Genomic DNA, 21,311 nt, shown 5'->3' with positions numbered 1-21,311 from the left:
AACATAAAAGCAAACACAGTATAGCTATCCGCCCCAAGATATTTTCTGAAATAAGGGACTGCTCACTAAGGGGTGAGTAAGGGACTTATTGTAGCCCCTTAGTCACCCATTAGTGAGCAATCCCTAGCTGCTCAAAAACAGTAGATTTTATTATTAGTCATCAAATTGTTGTTTAGGGTCTTAATTGGACATTTTCTGAGACTGAACTGTAAAATATGGAACCTGATATCCTATATATACAAAATTATATTTTTAATATTTCAATTTGGTCTTCCAGAAAGAGCTTTTAAAATCCCAATGCATATGTTGTTATGATAATCTATTTTTCTTGCCTTCACAGTACTGGTAGAAAATGTTTTACATCCATATGATGAATCTCAATTTATTTTTTAATTTTTGCAAAATCATAAAACTCCATTTATAGATTCCAGAACATAATGCTTTATCTACTTTGACTTTAATCTGTACTTGAGAGCATTCAAAATTTGGTTATTTATAGGAGTACTGCTTAAGTGTATTTTTGACAAGGGATCATTTAGGTTTCCAAACTTCTTTCTAACTTCTCTCAGAATTTGAGAATTATCTAATAGGTCAATATTTATCTTATTTCATAATCAAATATTAGCAATAAGAGTTTATTGGTGGTGGTGATGATTACATGCACTTTGCTCATTTGAAAACATCAATACCAACATCAAAATTAAACAAAACATTAAAATTAAAACAAAGTTAAACTTTGACATTAAACATTTAGAGAAGGAAGTATTTAAAAGACTATCATAACCATCAATTTTTAAGAAGACCACTCTGGCACTGTACCGAGCCAGGGATTATCTATCTCTTGATTTCTTCTTACCCAATACATTTTAAATTCTGGCTTAAGCCACTCAGTCAATTGTTCCGTTACCTGCAGCTGACATTTTACCGATATATACACACATTAATGTTGTAAAATTACTTCTTGGTCTTTCCCCACTACCTACAGAGGGGTCCATACGGCATTGTTCTGGGTTCCCGTCGTAACTTAAAGGGAAACTTTCACAATGTCCGGAGCCCTTGATGTCCTGTAAATGAAGGAGGAGGATGTCCTTAAGTTCCTTGCAGCAGGAACCCACTTAGGTGGCACCAATCTTGACTTCCAGATGGAGCAGTACATCTATAAAAGGAAAAGTGATGGCATCTATATCATAAATCTGAAGAGGACCTGGGAGAAGCTTCTGCTGGCAGCTTGTGCCATTGAAAACCCTGTTGATGTCAGTGTTATATCCTCCAGGAATACTGGCCAGAGGGCCGTGCTGAAGTTTGCTGCTGCCATTGGAGCCACTCCAATTGCTGGCCACTTCACTCCTGGAACCTTCACTAACCAGATCCAGGCAGCCTTCCGGGAGCCACGGCTTCTTGTAGTTACTGACCCCAGGGCTGACCACCAGCCTCTCACGGAGGCATCTTATGTTAACCTACCTACCATTGCGCTGTGTAACACAGATTCTCCTCTGCGCTATGCGGACACTGCCATCCCATGCAACAACAAGGGAGCTCACTCAGTGGGTTTGATGTGGTGGATGCTGGCTTGGGAAGTTCTGCACATGAGTGGCACCATTTCCCGTGAACACCCATGGGAGGTCATGCCTGATCTCTACTTCTACAGAGATCCTGAAGAGATTGAAGAAGAAGAGCAGGCTGCTGCTGAAAAGGCAGTGATCAAGGAGGAATTTCAGGGTGAATGGACTGCTCCAGCTCCTGAGTTCACTGCTACTCAGCCTGAGGTTGCAGACTGGTCTGAAGGTGTACAGGTGCCCTCTGTGCCTATTCAGCAGTTCCCTACTGAAGACTGGAGCACTCAGCCTGCCATGGAAGACTGGTCTGCAGCTCCCACTGCTCAGGCCACTGAATGGGTAGAAGCAACCACTGACTGGTCTTAAGCTATTCTTGCATAGGCTCTTAAGCAGCATGGAAAAATGGTTGATGGAAAATAAACATCAGTTTCTAAAATAAAATAAAATAACTTCTTGGTTTATACATATGAATTGCCATCATTTAGCATTGTTTTCCTTTTCTGTTTACTTCATGAAAAACGTTTCCAGAACTCCAAGTTGCTAGAATAGTCTGACTGGTCAAAATTTTTATGAGGCCAGTATAATAGATCCTAATAGAGTTATGTTGCCTTGACATTTACTTTGAATATAGGGTTGGCTTTTTCATACCACAAGCAAGGCTTAGTCATCCTTGACATAGTTCCCAGTTCTCTGCCTCCCCCAGTTCCTCAAGCAGATCTATCCATATATCTTTCTTATACAATCACCTCCTACTGACCACATCTTTATGGGACAGCTAGATACTACCTGACTGACCCCCACATCCTACATAGGCTTTGCAGATAAGCCATAGCGGTCACTTTTCAGTCACAGTGGGAATCCATGGAACTCATGCCTGCTTATTCATAACCCACCAATTAGAACTCCACATGGAAAACTTGCTTGGGTAACACCTTGGTTCTCAATGAAGTCTTTGGCCCACAGGCTCCTTTTTCTCTCTCTCTTCCTCCCCACCTGTTGGTTGAACCAATGTGTCCCAGACAGCTTCCCTACTTCCTGTTTTCCCTGTGAGGCATGCTGCCTTCTTCTCTCTGGGATTTGTAAGTAATACACTGCTTCTCTTATCTTGTGTGTTTTGTTGAGTTGCCTTCTCTGTGTCACACCTGATTCTCCTCCTGGTCAGGACTCTGCTGTGGAGTGGCTATCTTAGTAGGAATAAACTGGACATAGGTCAGACAAGAATCAAAAAGGCTTCTGACAGCTTAAAAATGTTCTTTCTGTGAGGAAGATACCTGGTTACGATCAGGCACAGGCATTTGGCCATCCACCAGGATAAAGAATTATCATGAAAAACACATAAATATTTACCACCAAATTTATGGGAGCCCTATCTGAGCAAAGCTAGAGTTCAAAGCCACTCTCCAGGGAGAGATTTCAAAAAATATATATTTGAGGAAAAATACAATGGTCAGACTCTTGAGAAAATTTTCTAGATGCTGATGACACAGTGCCTTTCCCAAAATGACTATTTACCTACTTCCCCTGGAAGACAGCAGCAGTACATTGCTGCTCAGCTTACATTGGTCCCACCTCACCAGATCTAAGTGTATCCTTCTTTTCTATGTCATGCTGTGACAGCAGCACAGAAAGAGAAATCAATGACCACCAGAAAGCTGGAGTGAGGCCTTTAAGGTTTAATGATTGTATTGTTAATCAAAGTGTACTTTTACTCTTAAACTACTTGTTTCTTCTTAATCTAAACTTCTTATTTTGTACATCCAAGTGAAAAGAGAAAAATAACTTTAGTTCATTAAAAGGACATCTGTTTCTTGCCTCACTACTTGTTAAAAAGTGGAAAAAGTTAACTTATTTTGTCTATAATTCCAATCTTTCTTTCATTCTATCTTACTAACTACTTATCCTATGCATCTCAGCTCATCATCATTGTCTGGGGAAACTTCTCTTTAATCAAATCAGGTTTCACACTTTATTTATATACTCTCATAACATTAGGTAATCTCCTTAATAGCACTTAGCATAAAGTACTTTGCAATTATATACTTAGTTCTGTGAATTTTGATTAGCATATCTTTTTAACTATGCTTTGAGCGAGGTCCATAATATAATTGGCTTACAAAGATATCCTAGCACAGAGCACCATGTTTAGAACTTAGTAGAAACTACACGATCTGGAGACTGCCAGACTGACCTCACGTTGTACCACACACTCCCTTGCTTGCTATGTTCCAGTCACACTGACTGTTTTTCTGTCTCTTGATTCCACTTATTCACCCTGCTTCAAATTTGTTTTCTCTAGATACTTCACATCATTCAGATATCTGGTTAAATACTAACACCCAGAGAAGTCTTCCCTGACTGCACCCATTACAAAGAATCATCTCTCTATATTGCAAGTCACATTATACTGTTTTAGTTTATTTCAGATGAATACTCTTATTTGCTTATTTTTTTCCCTCTCTTTTCCAGCTAAAATGTGAGCTCTATTGGGGAAAAGGTCTTGTCTTACCTTGCCACTGCTATATCTTCATTTCTCAAACAACTGCCTAGCTAACTATTCAATAAAATTTTTGAATGATGAGTTGTGCTCAATAAATATGTGTATAGCAGTTGAATGAAGCAATCAATTGTTTATATAACAGAAAATCTTTATCTGAGGAAAAGTGGTCCACAGAAAGGTTTGGGTGTAGCTTATCATATTTATAGAGTTGATAATATGTGTGCATTATAGATTAAAACTAGGGACTTAAAGTACTCTTGGGAGATAATTCATTCTAAGGAAAAAGTAGTTGAGGAACCTAAGCTGTTTGTAGAAAAATAGACCGGTTCAAAGTAAAGAGTAACTTTGAGTACAACATGGTATATATCAACTAAATTGTTTCCTGCATCTCAGGAAGAGAACGCTGTGAAAAAACAGCAGGTAACAGGGACTACAGTCAACAATAATTTGTTGTACATTTTAAAATAACTAAAAGAGTATAACTGGATTGTTCATAAGACAAAGGATAAATGCTTGAAGGGATGGGCATCCAATTTTCCTTGAAGTGGTTATTACGCATTTGCATACCTGTTCCAAAATATCTCATGTACTCCACAAATATATACACCTACTATATACCAAAAAAAATTTAAAATAAAAAAAAATTTACAAAAAGAATAAAAAACCTTGAGCAGAGTAGGAATGATGAGAGGTCAGAAGACTCTGGTACTGGAAACAATAGTTTCAGCAGTTACAGCAATGATGATAGGTGATATCTTCAACACAGACACTGGAATTCTAGATATTAGGCATCTGTAGCCTCATCTCAGGTAACAACAATGTGTATTAGAAATAGCATCTCTACATACAGCAAGCTCCAACACCAGTGTTGAGCACTTCTTAGACAATGATTCTATAGTTACTACTATTAGCACTGGCAGCAAAAAAGGAGTCAAAGTGAAATGGAGCATTTAGGATAAAAAACAGCTGGTTTCTGTTCCTACCTGGCAACTACAATAAAAATTTGAGAAGATTTTGAAGAGACTGTTTCCTATAGATAAGCTTTCCTCAATTTTGGAAGTGTGACATTTTAGGATGAATAGTGCTTTTTCGTGGGGGGTTAACCTTTGCAATGAAAATATTTAGCAGCATCTCTGATATCTGCCTACTAGATTCTAGTTGTACTCATCAGCTGTGTCAACCAAAAATGTCTCCACGTATTGCCAAACGTCCGCTGAGTAGGCAAAATTGTCCCCAGTTGAGAAATGCTACTATAGAGTAAGAGAGAAGAGCCAGAGAAATCCTGCTTTGCAATTGTTGCTATCATCTAAATTTTCCCCTAAGATAGAGAAGCTAGAGAAAGCCTGGTTATATGTACAAATGAAAACAAACCTAGTTTTTTTTAACGTGTTAAAACTTTACATCTTTATCCAAACATCTTATGTACCCCATAGATATAGACACCTAGTGTGTACTCACAAAAATTAAAAATTAAAGAAAAGACATTGGCTTATATGCCTTTGGGAGCTTCTAATTCTGAAATTTGTAGGGCAGGCTGACAGACTAGAAACTAATGGTGCAGTTTTGAGGCTGCTTTTTTTTTTTCTCAGGAAAATCTTATTTTCTTTTAAGGCCTTTCAGCTGACTGAATAATGTTCACCCATATAATCAAAGTAATCTCCTTTACTCAACTGATTGTACATGTTAACACATCTACAAAATACCTTCACAGCAGCACCTATATCAGTGTTTAAACAACTGGGTACCATAGCCTAGCCAAGTTGACACACAAAACTATCATAACAACTATATTTTTTGAGTTTCACAAGCTATTTTGTATAAAATACAAATTAGTATGTTGATTGTGAATCTCAGAAACTCCTAAGAATATAAATTTTGTCTGGGTATAGTGGCTCATGCCTGTAATACTAGCACTTTGAGAGGCCAAGGCAGGAGGACCACTTGAGGTCAGGAGTTTGAGACCAGCCTGGGCAATATAGTGAGACCTCATTTATACAAAAATATAAAAAATAGCCAGGCATGGCTGCACACACCTGTAGTATTGGCTACTTGGGAGGCTGAGGCAGGAGGATCGCCAGAGCCCAAGAGTTGAAGGTTGCAGTGAGCTATGATCACACCATTGCACTCTAGCCTGGGTATAAGGGTGAGAATCTGTCCCAAAAAGAAACAAAAATTATGACTAGCACTATTTAACAAAGAGTTTCAGATTTTATCCAGAGCATTACACAAATGAGCTCAAGGAAAAGGTAAGCAGAGTGGCAAAGCATGAGCGTGGGGTAAAACCTGAGTGTGACTTCAAATTCAGGCCTACTGCCTACTGGCTATGTAACCTAGAGCAAATCACTTACCTCTTTGAGTTTTGGTTTCCTTGTCTCTTAAGGAGACATAATAATACCTACAAAGCTAACAAAGCATTATTATGAAATTGAAGTGAGGTGATGTGTTGAAAATGTCTAGAAAATGATTTAGCCTATAACAATAGTTATAATTTACTGGCAGCTTTCCATACGTTCAATGCTATTCTGAGCTCTTTTCACAAATCAACTCATAATTATTTCAATAACCCTAAAAGCCCTTTACTATTATTACTCCCATTATAGAGATAAAGAAAATAAAGCTTGAAACAGTTAGAGAACTAACATTCCCAAGCCAACACTTGTTCCCAGACTGCCAGACATCAGAGTCTAAGCTCTTAACTACAGTAACTTTGGTTTCAACAAATATAAATATATAGACCAAGGGTCATCAAATTACAGCCCACAGACAGCAGGCCAAATGTAGGTCACTCTCTGTTTTTATATAGCCTGTGAGCTATGAATGGTTTTTACATTTTTAAGCGGTTAAAAGACAATCAAAAGAAGAAAACTATTTTGTGATATCTAAGAATTAATTGAAATTGGGCCAGGCACTGTGGCTTATGCCTGTAATCCCAGCACTTCGGGAGGCCAAGGCAGGCAGATCACTTGAGGCCAGGAGTTTCATACCAGCCTGGCCAACATGGCAAAACTCTGTCTCTACTAAAAATACAAAAGTTAGTTGGATATGGTGGCATCGCCAGTAATCCCAGCTACTCGGGAGGCTGAGACATAAGAATTGCTTGAACCTGGGATGTGGAGTTTGCGGTGAGCTGAGATAGCACCACTGTACTCCAGCCTGAGCAACAGAGCGAGACTCTGTGTCAAAAAAAAAAAATTACTTGAAATTTAAATTTTAGTGCCCATAACTAAAATTTTTTGAAACAGCTCTACACGTTTTTTTTTTTTTTACATATTCTGTAGGGTTGTTTGCATGCTATTTGGCTGAGTTACGTAGTTGCAATAGAGATTATGTTTGGTAAAATGCAACATATTTCCTATCTTGCCCTTTATAGGAAATGGTAGCCAATTCTGGTCTAGTAACTTATTCTCTTAATTTTGGACTACTCCATTGTATACTTTGTGTGTGTGTGTGTGTGTGTGTGTGTGTGTGTGTGTGTGTGTCTTGAGAAAATAGAACACATGAAGCTAAGAAAATGCAAACTTACCAAACAGTGAGAAGAGTATGGAGAGAAAAAATTTGCTACTTTGTTTGATGCTGATGAAAAACTACTAATATGATGACAGAAATGGAGAAAAATTGTTTGACAACACCATCTACTGAGAAAATCTGATATTACAGAGAATGTGACAAAACCAGTTTCTCTCAACTTTTTGTATGCATCAGCATCACCTGGATTCTTGGTATGAAATAAATATTTCTGAATTAACATTCCTCACAGAACTTAATAGAAAACAATGCTCATACCCGAGGGAAACATGGCAGGCACATGGCCATTTGTATTTCTTCCTATTTTATGTATTTCCTTCATTCAGGTTAGTATTGTTGTATCTTCAGCAGTGGACTTGGTGGGTAAATATTCCAATGATGTTCTGGTTGGAATCAGGGAGGCCTCAGGCCTTTATCCAAACCTTATTGAGTCCCATTGACAGAGGTCATTATACAGTGGTTGTCCGCAGGGAAAGGGATGTTTACTGCAGCTGTGCTAAGCCAGGAATCAGAGGGCAGGGTCAGGTAATTTAGGTGAGAACAGCAGTATTGGCGATGTGAATGGGAGAATGAAGTCTAATGAATTCCACTAATAGGGTGTCTACTGATGATTTTCCCCGATGTTCTCAGCTCAGGAGTATAGGCTTGTGGTCTGAAGGCATCATAAACGCACCACGAAGTTTCTGATAAGAATTATAAGCTGAAAGAGCTTGCTCTCTAACTTCCGCTGTGCCTTAAGGTGCTATAAGGATCAGTGTGTGTGTGTGTGTGTGTGTGTGTGTGTGTGTGTTCATCTGTGTTCCTTCCATGGCAATCCTGAGAAAAGATCAAGATTGCCAAGTTGTGGAGAGTAGATGCTAGTTAAGGTGAGGAAAGGTAGTATCAGTGAAATTATTTGGCAATAGTAGTTGTGGCACTGCCAACTTTTCTTTCTAATTTAGTAGATGTTAGGGCATATGACCCTTTGAGGTAGATATTATTATTAAAGTCAAACATTACTGATGAAAAAATTGAAGCTTTGAGAAGATAAAAAACTGTTAAGATCACTCAGCTAATAAATGATGATTCCAGCCAAGACACAAATCCAGTTTTTATTTGATTTTATTTTTTTACTTTAACGCCCATGTTTCTTTCATGTTAAGCTATTAGGCTGGAATATATATATATATATATATATATATATGTACATAAAACTATCATAAAAATAATTACCATTTATTGAGCACTTTGTAGGGCTAGGTTATATATGATATATATATCGTATGTATATATCATATGTATATTATATATGTATATATGATATATATATATTTTGTGTGTGTGTGTATTCTTTGCTTAATATGATTACCACCATAGATCTGAAACTGAACTAACTACCATTATTTCCTCCATTCTGTTGATGAAGAAATAAGTTCTAAAAGGTTAAAGTGACTTTCTCAATATCACTCAGCTAGTATGTGCAGAGTCTGGATTTAAACTCAGGTCTCTTTGACTCTATATCTTTCCATTATATTAAGATATATTCAGGAGTTGGTATAGTATCCCAATACCACAATTCCCTTTCTCAAGACTTATATAAAGTATGGAGCTGATTCTCTTATGCAGTCAAATCAGGAACTATAATTAGCAAAAAATGCCAGGAATAATATATGCCTAACATAACCCATAAGGACTACAAATGAACACAGATGATTTCTAGGAAATTTCAATATTCGGAAGCCTATTTACTTCACAGCAAATAAATCATTGACAATCATTGACACATTGCCTGGGTATTCTGTGAAACATCAGGATGGGTTTGCACTTCAAACCTTAAGATGATTTAATCCACAGCCTACAGCTTGATCGTAACCTTATGAGAGACCATGAACTAGAACCACCCAAGGAAGCAACTCTTGTATTTCCTGACCCTCCAAAACTGTTTGTTGTAATAAGCATTAATTTTTAAGTTGCCAAATTTGGGATAATTTCTTACACAGAGAAAGTAACACAAAGGTGTTAATTTTTAAGATGCTAAATTTGGAATAATTTCTTACACAGAAAAATTAACACATAGGAACATTATTTTAATGCAGCTACATCATTTTGTTTCTAAACGTAATATTAAAATGTTGCTGGTTTTCGGTATGATCTAAAGCCAAAAGATTAGGTGATATATTCTGTCTCAACTTTCTGCAGGAGTATTTTTGCAATGTTGCTGTTAATTACCATCCTTCTCCCTACATCCTCCCTGTGGTCTTCTAGCTTCCTTGGAGTGCCAATGCAGGCCACATCTTAAGTAAAAACCTGTTACTCCTCCATCCCCAATACTCACATCCTGAGCATGCAATGAGTTTTATAGACACACAGAATAACCACTTACTTACCCAAGATAACAAAGCTTTTATCTCTGCTGGCCAGGATCTACTCTTACAGGTGTTTTAGTTCATCTTCTCACCTGTCTGGATCCACAGGTAAACCAGTCTCTCTCTAGCCTCCTTTCAACCTGCATCTCACTTGTAGTCTCATCTCTTGTTGGGGATATTGGAAACATTCATTTTAATTGGCAGTCCTCATCTTTCCTCTCTAGAGTCTCTTAGATATCCTCAATCACTTTCCTTTAGTGTCAGGTCAAAGCATCTCTCATTCTCCACTGTAGACATTTTTTTTTCCTGCCATTCTGATTAATAGCTGCATGGGTTTTCATCTTTAATAGTTGTTTGCTAGGGCTTGGATAAACTCATATTGAAATTTGATCACACACTTGGCAGTGTTGGGAGGTGGAGTATAGTGGGAGGTGTTTTTGTCATGGGGGCACATTCTTCACAAATAGGTTATTGCCCTCTTTTGGCGATGAATCAGTTTTTTCTCTCCCTGGAATGGATTAAATACCAAGAAAGTGGGTTTTTAAAAATAATCTGACTTCCATGATTTCTTCTCTTGCTTCCTCTTTCACCATGTGATCTCTTTACACATGCTGGCTACCCTTCCATTTTCTGCTATGAGTGGAAGCAGCCTGAGGCCCTTGCCAGATGCATCTGTGCAATCCTGGATTTTCCATCCACCACAGTCATGAACCAAAAAAAACCTCTTGATTTTTGTAAATTACCCAGTCTCAGATATTCTGTCATAACAACACAAAATGGAAGAAGAAATTATCATAATTCAAATGTATTGCTAAGAAAGTTGGAATGGTATAAAATTTAATCAAAATGATAAGAAAGTATGTTCAAGTCCTTAATATAACTAAATAATGAAATATATATAAACTAAATAATACATTTCTACATACAAAATTGTATATATATAACTATACATGTTTTATATAATCAATAAAATATAATTAAATTATTTTATCTTCTGCTGACAGAATGCATAGCAAAAGCTCAATAACTTATATGAAACCTAGAAAAACGAGAGCTAAATAATAAGAATTAGTGATTGTATAACAGTAGGGTCCATTGAAGAGACATTGTGGCTGGTAGGCAAAAGTAGTTCAGTTATTAAAAGATGAACTACAGCTAGAGTAACATATCCCTCACAAGCAATAGCTGCTTTTTTTTCTTGAGACAGAGTCTTGCTGTCTTGCCCAGGCTGGAGTGCAATGGCACAATCTCAGCTCACTGCAATCTCCACCTCCCGGGTTCAAGCGATTCTCCTGCCTAAGCCTCCCGAGTAGCTGGGATTATAGCAATAACTACTTTTGCTCTGATTACTAACTTAGTTTCCCAAGAACATTGGTATAAAAAGTGATATCTTGGGTAATTTTGGCTACTGCAAATGTGTATTTATTATTTTATTATAATGATATACAGATGCTCCTTGATTTCTGATGGTTCTATCCAGAAGTAACCCATCAAAAATTAAGGAGAGTACTGAATGCGTATCACTTTCCAAAGTTGAAAAATCATAAGTCAAGCCATCACACATCAGGGATTTCCCTGAAAAGCCAGAAGACTTCTTATTTAAGTTTTTTTTTTTTTCAAAATTTGATAGTGAACAACAAAGGAAAGTCAAATCTGGCTGGCAACTTGTTTTGTTCAGCTTAGAAAACATTTTAAATTGAATTTGAAAGCCTTCAAAGAAGCTTGTAATCTCAATCCCAAAGCGCTATAATTCAATTTTGTTTATATACGGTGCCATTCACATATTTATGTTACCTATATGGGCTATGAAAGCATTTGAATTTGCAGGTCCTTAACCTAAATAATACTTTGATTTTAATTGTTTAAAGTTAATTAGTTTGGGCTCTCAAACAAATCATCTCGATCATAGGTCCTCTACATCTCAAGCCTGGTTTGTTGTCCCTCTGCTACTACTGAAAAACCAAAGATGAAACCATAGGTTACAGGTAGTAAATGCAACCCCTTACAGACACTTAACTTGCTCAAGTTCTTTATTTATTTAACAACTGTGAAAAATAACAGAAATCACAAGCCTATGACTGTGGGTCAAGGATGCCTCCTGTGTCATCAAGAAATATCGATTCCAAAATGTAAACCAATTTGATTTTTCTTCTCAGTCTATTCTTTTCACAACTTAAAAAATAACTTCAAGTTCTGTGTATTCATTATTTAAATAAATTACTTTCCACCTGCTCCCCTTAGACTTTAGTTCTGTAAAAGTATGTTTCACAAATAGCAACAAAGAATGTTTACAGCTTAACTTCTCAGAAAGGTAACAATATACTGTCTGTTCTCTCTAAACTCCCACTCCTGTTTCACAGAGAAAAAATGAAGACCCACGCTCTCATGCTTTTACTGACTTTGTTTTTATAGCAGTATTCCTGGTGACTAAAAGAAGGATGGAATATTTTTTCTTATTTTCTCTAAGTCATGTCCATCTTCTACCATTGAATAGTAAGCCATAAAATCACACCATCCTAGAAAAAAATGACTTCCTTTTTAAATTTCAACTTTTATTTTGGATACAGAAGTACATATGTTGGTTTGTTACACGGGAAAACTGTGTGATGCTGAGTTGGGACTCTGTCACCCAGGTAGTAAGCACAGTACCCAATAGGTATCTTTTCAACCTATGCTCCTTCCTTTTTCCTCTAGTAGTCTGCAGTATCTATTGTTCCCATGTTTATGTCCATGTGTGCTCAATGTTTAGCTCCCACTTATAAGTGAGAACGTGTGGCATTTAGTTTTCTGTTTCTGCAGTGATTAGCTTAGGATTATGGCCTCCAACTGCATCCATGTTGCTGCAAAGGACATGAATCTATTCTTTTTTACATCTGCATAGTATTCCATGGTATATATATGCAACATTTTCTTCATCCAATCTTCTATTGCTGGGCGCCTGGATTGATTTCAGGTCTTTGCTATTGTGAATACCATAGTGATGAACAAAACGAGTGTGTATGTCTTTTTGGTAGAATGATTTGTTTTTCTTTAGGCATATGCCCAGTAATGGGGTTGCTAGGTCAAATGGTAGCTCTGTTTTAAGTTCTTTGAGAAATTTTCAGACTGCTTTCCACAGTGGCTGAACTAATTTATATTCCCACCAGCAGTGCATAAGTGTTCCCTTTCCTCTGCAGCCTCACCAGCATCTGTTGTTTTTTTGACTTTTTAGTAATAGCCATTCTGACTGGTGTGACATGGTATCTCATGGTGGTTTTGATTTGCATATGTATGGTGGCCACTTATACGTCTTCTTTTGAGAAGTGTCTGTTCATGGATATGTCCTTTGCTCATTTTTTAAAGGGGTTATTTGTTTTTTGCATGTTGATTTGTTTAAGCTCCCCATAGTTTCTGGATATTAGGCCTTAGTCAGGTGCATAGTTTGTGAATATTTTCTCCCATTCGGTAAGTTGTCTGTTTACTATGTTGATAGTTTATTTTCCTGTGCAGAAGCTTTTTAGTTTATTTAGTTCACACTTGTCTAAGTTGGTTTGTGCTGCAATATTTTTTGGAGATTTTGCCAACAATTATTTGCCAAGGCCGATGTTGAGAAGAGTAATTTCCATGTTGTGTCTTCTAGATTTTTTATAGTTTGAGGTCTCACTTTTAAATGTTTGATCCATTGTGAGTTAATTTTTGTATATGATGAAAGGTAGGTGTCACGTGTGTCCATGTGAAGAGACTACCGGCAGGCTTTGTGTGAGCAACAAGGCTGTTTATTTCACTTGGGTACAAGTGGGCTGAGTCTGAAAAGAGAGTCAGCAAAGGGAGATAGGAGTGGGGCAGTTTTATAGGATTTGGGTAGGTAGTGGAAAATTACAGTTAACGGGGGTTGTTCTCTTGCAGGCAGGGGCGGGAGTCACAAGGCTCAGGGTGGGGAGATCATGAGACTCATTGTCCAGGGGAGGAACGTCACAAGATCGATTGATTAGTTGGGGTGGGGCAGGAACAAATCACAATGGTGGAATGTCATCTTTTGTGGTTCTTCAGTCACTCCAGGCCATCTGGATGTATACATGCAGGTCACAGGGGTTATGATGGCTTAGCTTGGTCTCAGAGGCCTGACAGTAGGGGTCCAGCTTCAGTCTTCTACATATGGCTAGCCAGTTATTCCAGCACCATCACTATAAAAATCCTCAACAGACTAGGCATAGAAGGAACATACCTCAAAATAATAATAGCCATCTGTGACAAAGCCACAGCCAACATCATAATGAATGGGCAAAAGCTGGAACTATTCCCTTTGAGAACTTGAACAAGACAAGGATGCCCACTTTCACCACTCCTATTCAACATAATACTGAAAGTCCTAGCCAGAGCATTTGGGCAAGAGAAAGAAATAAAATCCAGGCAAATAGAAAAAGAAGAAGCCAAACTATCTTTCTTCACTGATAATATGATTTTATACCTAGAAAATCAGAAAGACTCTGCTAAAAGCCTCCTAGAACTGATAAACTACTTTCATAAAATTTTTGGATACAAAATCAATGTACAAAAATCAGTAGCATTTCTATATATGAACAATGTCCAGGCTGACAGAGAAATTAAAAACACAATCCCACTTACAATAGCCACGAAGAATATGAAATACCTAGTAATACAGCTAACCAAGGAGATGAAAGATCTCTACAAAAAGAACTACAAAACACTGCTGAAAGAAATCAGACAATGGCTGGGCGCGGTGTCTCATGACTGTAATCCCAGCACTTTGGGAGGCCGAGGCGGGCGGATCACGAGGTCAGGAGACTGAGACCATCCTGGCTAACACGGTGAAACCTCGTCTCTACTAATAATACAAAAAAATTAGCCAGGCGTGGTGGCGGGCACCTGTAGTCCCAGCTACTCGGGAGGCTGAGGCAGGAGAATGGCGTGAACCTGGGAGGTGGAGCTTGCAGTGAGCTGAGATCGCACCACTGCACTCCAGCCTGGGCGACAGAGCAAGACTCCATCTCAAAAAAAAAAAAAAAAGAAATCAAACATAAAACATATATATGGAAAAACGTTACATGCTCATGGATTGGAAGAATCAATATCTTAAATATGGCCATACTGCCCAAAGCAATGTACAAATTCAATGTTATTCCTTTCCAACTAGCAACATTATTTTTCACAGAGTTAGAAAAAAAACTGTTCTAAAATTCATTTGAGACCAAAAACAGCCTGAATAGCTAAAGCAATCCTAAGCAAAAAGAATAAGGCAGGAGACATCACACTACCTAACTTCAAACTGTAAGACTACAGTAACCAAAACAGCATTGCACTTGTGCAAAACAAACACACAGAATAATGAAACAGAGTAGAAAATCTAGAAATAATGCTGCCATACCTACCACCATCTGATCTTCGACAAGGCTGGCAAAAATAAGCAGTGGGAAAATGACTCCATGTTCAAAAAAAATGGCTTTTTTTTTTTTTTTAACTGTACAGGAGAACCATAACAGTGGATTCTTCTGGGATCATCTTATGATGCAGTAAAGAAGGGGTAAAGGGTAATTTTTTAAAATTACTTCTAAAACCTACCACAGATATCGGCAAACTGTTTTTTCTGTAAGAAACCAAACAGTAAATATTTTATGCTTTATGGACCACAATCTCTGTTGCAACTACTCAATTCTGCCATTGTAATACACAAATAAATGAGCATGACTGTTTCCATGAAACACAATACAAAAAGCAAGTGATGAGAAGCTGATATGACCAAAAGAGTGCTGCTTTTTTTTCTTTTTATTTTTTTCTTTTTTTGGAGATGCAGTCTTGGTCTGTCGCCCAAGTTGAACTGCAGTGGCATAATCTTGGCTCACTGCAACCTTCACCTCCCAGGTTCAAGTGATTCTCCTGCCTCAGCCTCCAAAGTAGCTGGGATTACAGGCGCCTGCCACCATGCCCAGCTAATTATTGTACTTTTTGGCCAGGCTGGTCTCGAACTCCTGACCTCAAGTGACCCAACCCCCTTGGCTTCCCAAAGTGCTGGGATTACAGGCATGAGCCACCATGCCCAGCCACATGAGTGTTGCTTTTTTGTTTTCTTTTTTTTTTTTAGCAATTTTTTTTTAATTATTATACTTTAAGTTCTAGGATACGTGTGCACCACATGCAGGTTTGTTACATATGTATGCATGTGCCATGTTGGTGTGCTGCACCCGTTAACTCGTCATTTACATTAGGTATATCTCCTAATGCTATCCCTCCCCACTCCCCCCACCCCATGACAGGCCCCAGTGTGTGGTGTTCCCCACCCTGTGTCCAAGTGTTCTCATTGTTCAATTCCCACCTATGAGTGAGAACATGCGGTGTTTGGTTTTCTGTCCTTGCGATAGTTTGCTCAGAACGATGGTTTCCAGCTTCATCCATGAGGGCTGCTTTTTTAACACTGAATATCCTTACATTGTCTCATTTAATACATGTGACTTTGAAAGGGGCTCATTTTAGTGAACATTTTTTTACCCAACATTCCAGAGATTCAAACATGCCTAGATAATAAACTTACAGTATTTTTCACACGCTTCCGTGTGAAAAGACCACCAAACAGGCTTTGTGTGAGCAATAAAGCTTTTTAATCACCTGGGTGCAGGCAGGCTGAGTCCGAAAAGAGAGTCAGCGAAGGGAGATAGGGGTGGGGCCGTTTTATAGGATTTGGGTGGGTAGTGCAAAATTACAGTCAAAGGGGGTTGTTGTCTTTCGGGCAGGGGTGGGGGTTACAAGGCGCTCAGTGGCGGAGCGTCTGAGCCAGGAGAAGGAATTTCACAAGGTAATGTCATCAGTTAAGGCAGGAACTGGCCATTTTCACTTCTTTTGTGATTCTTCACTTGCTTCGGGCCATCTGGATGTATACGTGCAGGCTTGGGCTCAGAGGCCTGACAGTATTAAATCTGATATTTAGATTTCTGACTTCTAATTATATACCAAAGTTGTTCTCTTTTTAAATTTGTTTCATTTCATCACTGAAGCATCTCTCAAAATCTCTTGATTAAACAGAAAATCTTTTTGTCCTGCCAGTACTTTTTGACCTCTATTATTACGCAACTGTGTGATATGAAATGTTATGTTTCATTCATCATTAGGGATGATATCCAATAAAATTTAAATTGGCTCACATAGGCCTTCTGTTTCTATTTCATTTAGTTTTTTTAATCATATAAAACTATGCTGAATTCTGTCAAATTCTTTCTCTGAATCTACTGAAATGATTATGTGTTTTATCTGTTTATGTATTAATGTAGTGTATTACATTGATTTATTTTTGTATGTGGGCTTCAATGTTGACCCATAATAATAATTTAAGATATGTTGACTTACAGACCACTGGACAACTGTAGAAAGCCCTAGTGCTTACTCATACCTAGTTCTCATTTGTTTCCCAAACTAATAAGAAGACCATTCATTCTATCTTGCTTCTTACCAGTTATTGATGGTTGTCATGTGACTGGTTCTGCTATATTGTGAATATGTTCCCTAGAATGTTGGAATGTTCCCTAGAGTGTTAGAAGCTGAATTGCTATTGTAACAATATTAAGAAGTGATGCTTTTAAGGGACAATTAGGCCATGAGGGGAATGGATAAATGTCTTTATCTTGGGAGTGAGTTAATTACTGTGGGAGTGAGTTCCTAATAAAAAAAATGAGTTCAGCCAGATTTTTCTCTCTTGTCTCATGAGCTCACATCCACTTTCCACCTTTCCCCTATGTGGTGACCCTTGCCAGATGTTGGTGCCATGGTTTTGAACTTCTCTACCTCCTGTACTGTGATCCAAATAAACTTCTGTTCTTTATAAATTATCTAGTCTCTGGTATTCTATTCTGGCAGCAGAAAATGGACTAAGACAGAAAACTGGTACTCAAAAGTGGGGCTGTTGCTATAACAAATACCTGAAAACGTGGAAGTGACTTTCAAATTGGATAATGGGTAGATTTTGAAAGAATTTGGAGAAGTAGTCAAGAAAAATCTGTATTACTCTAACTCCAAAGGTTCTTGCCTTAGCCGTGCCAAAGATATGTGGTGGCAGCCCGCGGTGACAGACAGACACGGATTGGACTGAGAGAAAAAAGCTGTAGTTTTATTGAGCAGAGTGACAGTACAAAGCTTCCACAGCATGGAAGGAGTCCTGAGCGGGTAGCCAGTGTTAGATTTTTTGATCACCTTTTAAGCTCTTTAAGGCGGGAAATAACGTGCAGTGGGAAGATGTTACCAGAGCGAGAAACAAAGACAATTAACATGTCTCAGATCTTAAGGAAAACCGGAATTGCAACTTAAGTTTTATCTACTTTATTTATTTATTTTTTTAAATTTTATTTTATTTTATTTTATTTATTATTATTATTATTATTATTATTATTATTATTATTATACTTTAGGCTCTATGGTACATGTGCACAACGTGCAGGTAAGTTACATATGTATACATGTGCCATGCTGGTGCGCTGCACCCACCAACTCGTCATCTAGCATTAGGTATATCTCCCAATGCTATCCCTCCCCCCTCCCCCCACCCCACAACAGTCCCCAAAGTATGATGTTCCCCTTCCTGTGTCCATGTGTTCTCATTGTTCAATTCCCACCTATGAGTGAGAATATGCGGTGTTTGGTTTTTGTTCTTGCGATAGTTTACTGAGAATGAATCTTGCAGCGGCAAGGCGAAGGAGACAGGATCTCACAGGATTTTACAAATTGTGTTTACAAGGAATTGGAATTGGGAGCATAGATAAGGTCTGCTGGTCACAGAAAAATGGGCTTTTAACATTTCTTTTAGTTTCAGGGGTTGGGAAAGGGAGAGAGGGAGAGAGGACACAGGGAAGCTTACAGCCGAAGTTTCGCTGTTTATAGCTTTCTTGGGGAAGAAAACACATGCACAAATTCTGATGTTAGGAATATTTTAAGCACATATCTTCAGTATTATTCATGCAGGACCAAAGGAAGTCCTGATGCAGGAAATGAGTGAGTTTCACAGCTTTCTGAGCCCCTACTCAACCCAGGGAGCCCAGCTGGCACCTCCTCTCATTACCATGAATGAAGCATTAAAGGCAATTTTAGTTAGGGTTCAGAAGAAGAGAGGAGGTGTAGGAAAAGTCTGGAACTTCTTAGAGATTACTTACGTGATTTTGACCAGAAATCTGGTAGAAATATAGCCAATGAAGGCCATTCTAAAGAGGTCTCATATGAAAATGAGGAACAAAGTATTGGAAACTAAAGTAAAGGCCATCCTTGTTATACAGTAGCAAAGACTTTGGTTGAATTGTGTTCGTGTCCTTTGTGGAATACAGAATGTAACCGTGATGAACTAGAATATCTGCCAGAAGAAATATATAAGCAGTGAAGCATTAAGGCAGCTATGTGACTACCTTTAACCACATACAGTGAGATGTGAGGCAAAAGGAATAACTTAAAGATGTCATTTATAATTAAGTAGGAAGCAGAACAGAAAGATTTGGAAAATTCACAGTCTGGTCGTGTAAAAAGTGAAAAAGTATATTTGAAAGAGAATATTCAGGGTGTGGACAAGGAACCAAACCCTTTGCTAAAGAGATTAACATGAATAGAAAGAAGCCAGGTGTTATTTAGCAAAACAATGGGAGAAAGATCCTGAAGGCATTTCAAAGATCTTTGATGCTTCTCCTCCCATCACAGGCCCAAAGTTCTAGAAGAAAAGAATGGTTTGGGAGGATGGGCCTGGAGCATCCTCCACAGGTTCACTGCCCAGAGCCACCTTGGGACTCTGCTCCTTACATTCCAGTACAGTGTCCCTTGGCTACCTAAGCTGTGTCTTAAATGGGCTCAGGTGTGGCTAAACCACTTCTCTGGAAGACAAAAGCAGTAATCCTTAGCAGCCTCTCAGTTATTCGACTTACATGAGTGAGAAGTAAATATTTAATATTCTAAGCCAGCTAGGTTTTAACTTATTTATTTTTTCTTTTTTTTATTAACATAGCCTTGGGCCAGGCGCGGTGGCCCACACCTGTAGTCCCAACACTTTGGGAGGCCAAGGCAGGCAGATCTCCTGAGGTCAGGAGTTCAAGAGCAGCCTGGCCAACATGGCAAACTCCCATCTCTACTAAACATACAAAAATTAGCCGGGCGTGGTGGCATGCACTTGTAATCCCAGCTACTCAGGAGGCTGAGGCAGGAGAATGATTTGAACCCCAGAGATGGAGGTTACAGACAGCTGAGATTGCGCCACTGCACTCCAGCCTGGGTGACAGAGCGAGACTCCATCTCAAAACAAAAAACCAGAAAACATAGCCTTGTTTGGCCTATCCTAATGACTGTAAATATTGTTACAATATCATCTTCTAGTGGCTAACAGACCAGATTCTTTGAATTACTTGCACATACTATACTATACTGTTTTCTCCCCCAGAGCATCTCTACAATTTTGGATAGTAATTCTACAGTCTTGCAAAATGCAAGAGCTTTTAGGGCATGGCTATCTCCACCAAGATTTCAAAGGTTGTTGCAGATAGCCTGGGGGGTCAGGGGGCCCAGGCAAAGACTTGCCGTAGGGGTGTAGTTGCTGCAAAGATCCCTTACTCTCTGCAGCATACATGTTACAGTGGCAAAGACCACTGCAGAGAGCCCCTACTATCATGGACCAGGGAAGTCATGGGAATGGGCCATCCCAAAGACCCAGAATTGTAGCGCCACCAGTGTGCAACTCCAGCCCTCCAGCCTGGGAAAGCTGCAGGCATGAGACTCCAAGTTTTGAAAGTTTATGGGTGGACCGAGCTCAGAAAAACAATAGGGGCAGGGCTGCCCAAGGCTTCAAGTGCCCAGCACTCCCAGTGTGACCAGGGTGCTTGGCATGAATTCAAATGGGATTATTCTGAAACTTTAGACTTTTGAGTTGGTGCTTTCAAAAAGTATTTTGGACTTGTTGGGATGGAATGAGTATACTTTTTGTATATGAGAAGGACATGTATTTTGGGAGCCAGGGGTGGAATGCTATAGTTTGAATGTATCCCACAAAGTTCATGTGTTAGAAACTTGATTGCAATTTTTAAAAATTTAACTTTTGTTTTAAGTTTGGGGTACATGTGCAGGTTTGTTATATGGATAAACTTTGTGTCATGGAGATTTGTTGTACAGATTATTTTGTCACCCAGCTACTAAGCCTAGTACCCAATAGTTATTTTTTTCTGCTCCTCTCCTTACTCCCACACTCCACCCTCAAATAGATCCCAATGTCTGTTGTTCCTTTCTTTGTGTTCATGAGTTCTCATAATTTACCTCCTACTTATAAGTGAGAACATGTAGTATTTGGTGTTCTGTTCCTGAATTAGTTTGCTAAGGATAATAGCCTCCAGCTCCATTAATGTCCCTGAAAAGGACATGGTCTTGTTCATTTCATGGCTGCATCGG

At 38.6% G+C, this 21,311-nt stretch overlaps 1 protein-coding gene across 1 annotated transcript; it reads left to right on the top strand.

Moving 5' to 3' along the window:
* The first annotated feature begins 991 nt into the window (after nucleotides 1-991).
* LOC129024595 (small ribosomal subunit protein uS2-like) lies at nucleotides 992-1,942 on the top strand. Its single transcript, XM_054471744.2, has one exon. The coding sequence runs from the start codon at nucleotides 1,071-1,073 to the stop codon at nucleotides 1,920-1,922; it is 852 nt and encodes a 283-aa protein (XP_054327719.1). The 5' UTR covers nucleotides 992-1,070; the 3' UTR covers nucleotides 1,923-1,942.
* The last annotated feature ends 19,369 nt before the right edge of the window (nucleotides 1,943-21,311 follow it).

This window comes from Pongo pygmaeus, chromosome X, assembly GCF_028885625.2.
Source record: "Pongo pygmaeus isolate AG05252 chromosome X, NHGRI_mPonPyg2-v2.0_pri, whole genome shotgun sequence".
Classification (NCBI taxonomy): domain Eukaryota; kingdom Metazoa; phylum Chordata; class Mammalia; order Primates; family Hominidae; genus Pongo; species Pongo pygmaeus.
This window is presented reverse-complemented; position numbering and strand designations above follow the sequence as displayed.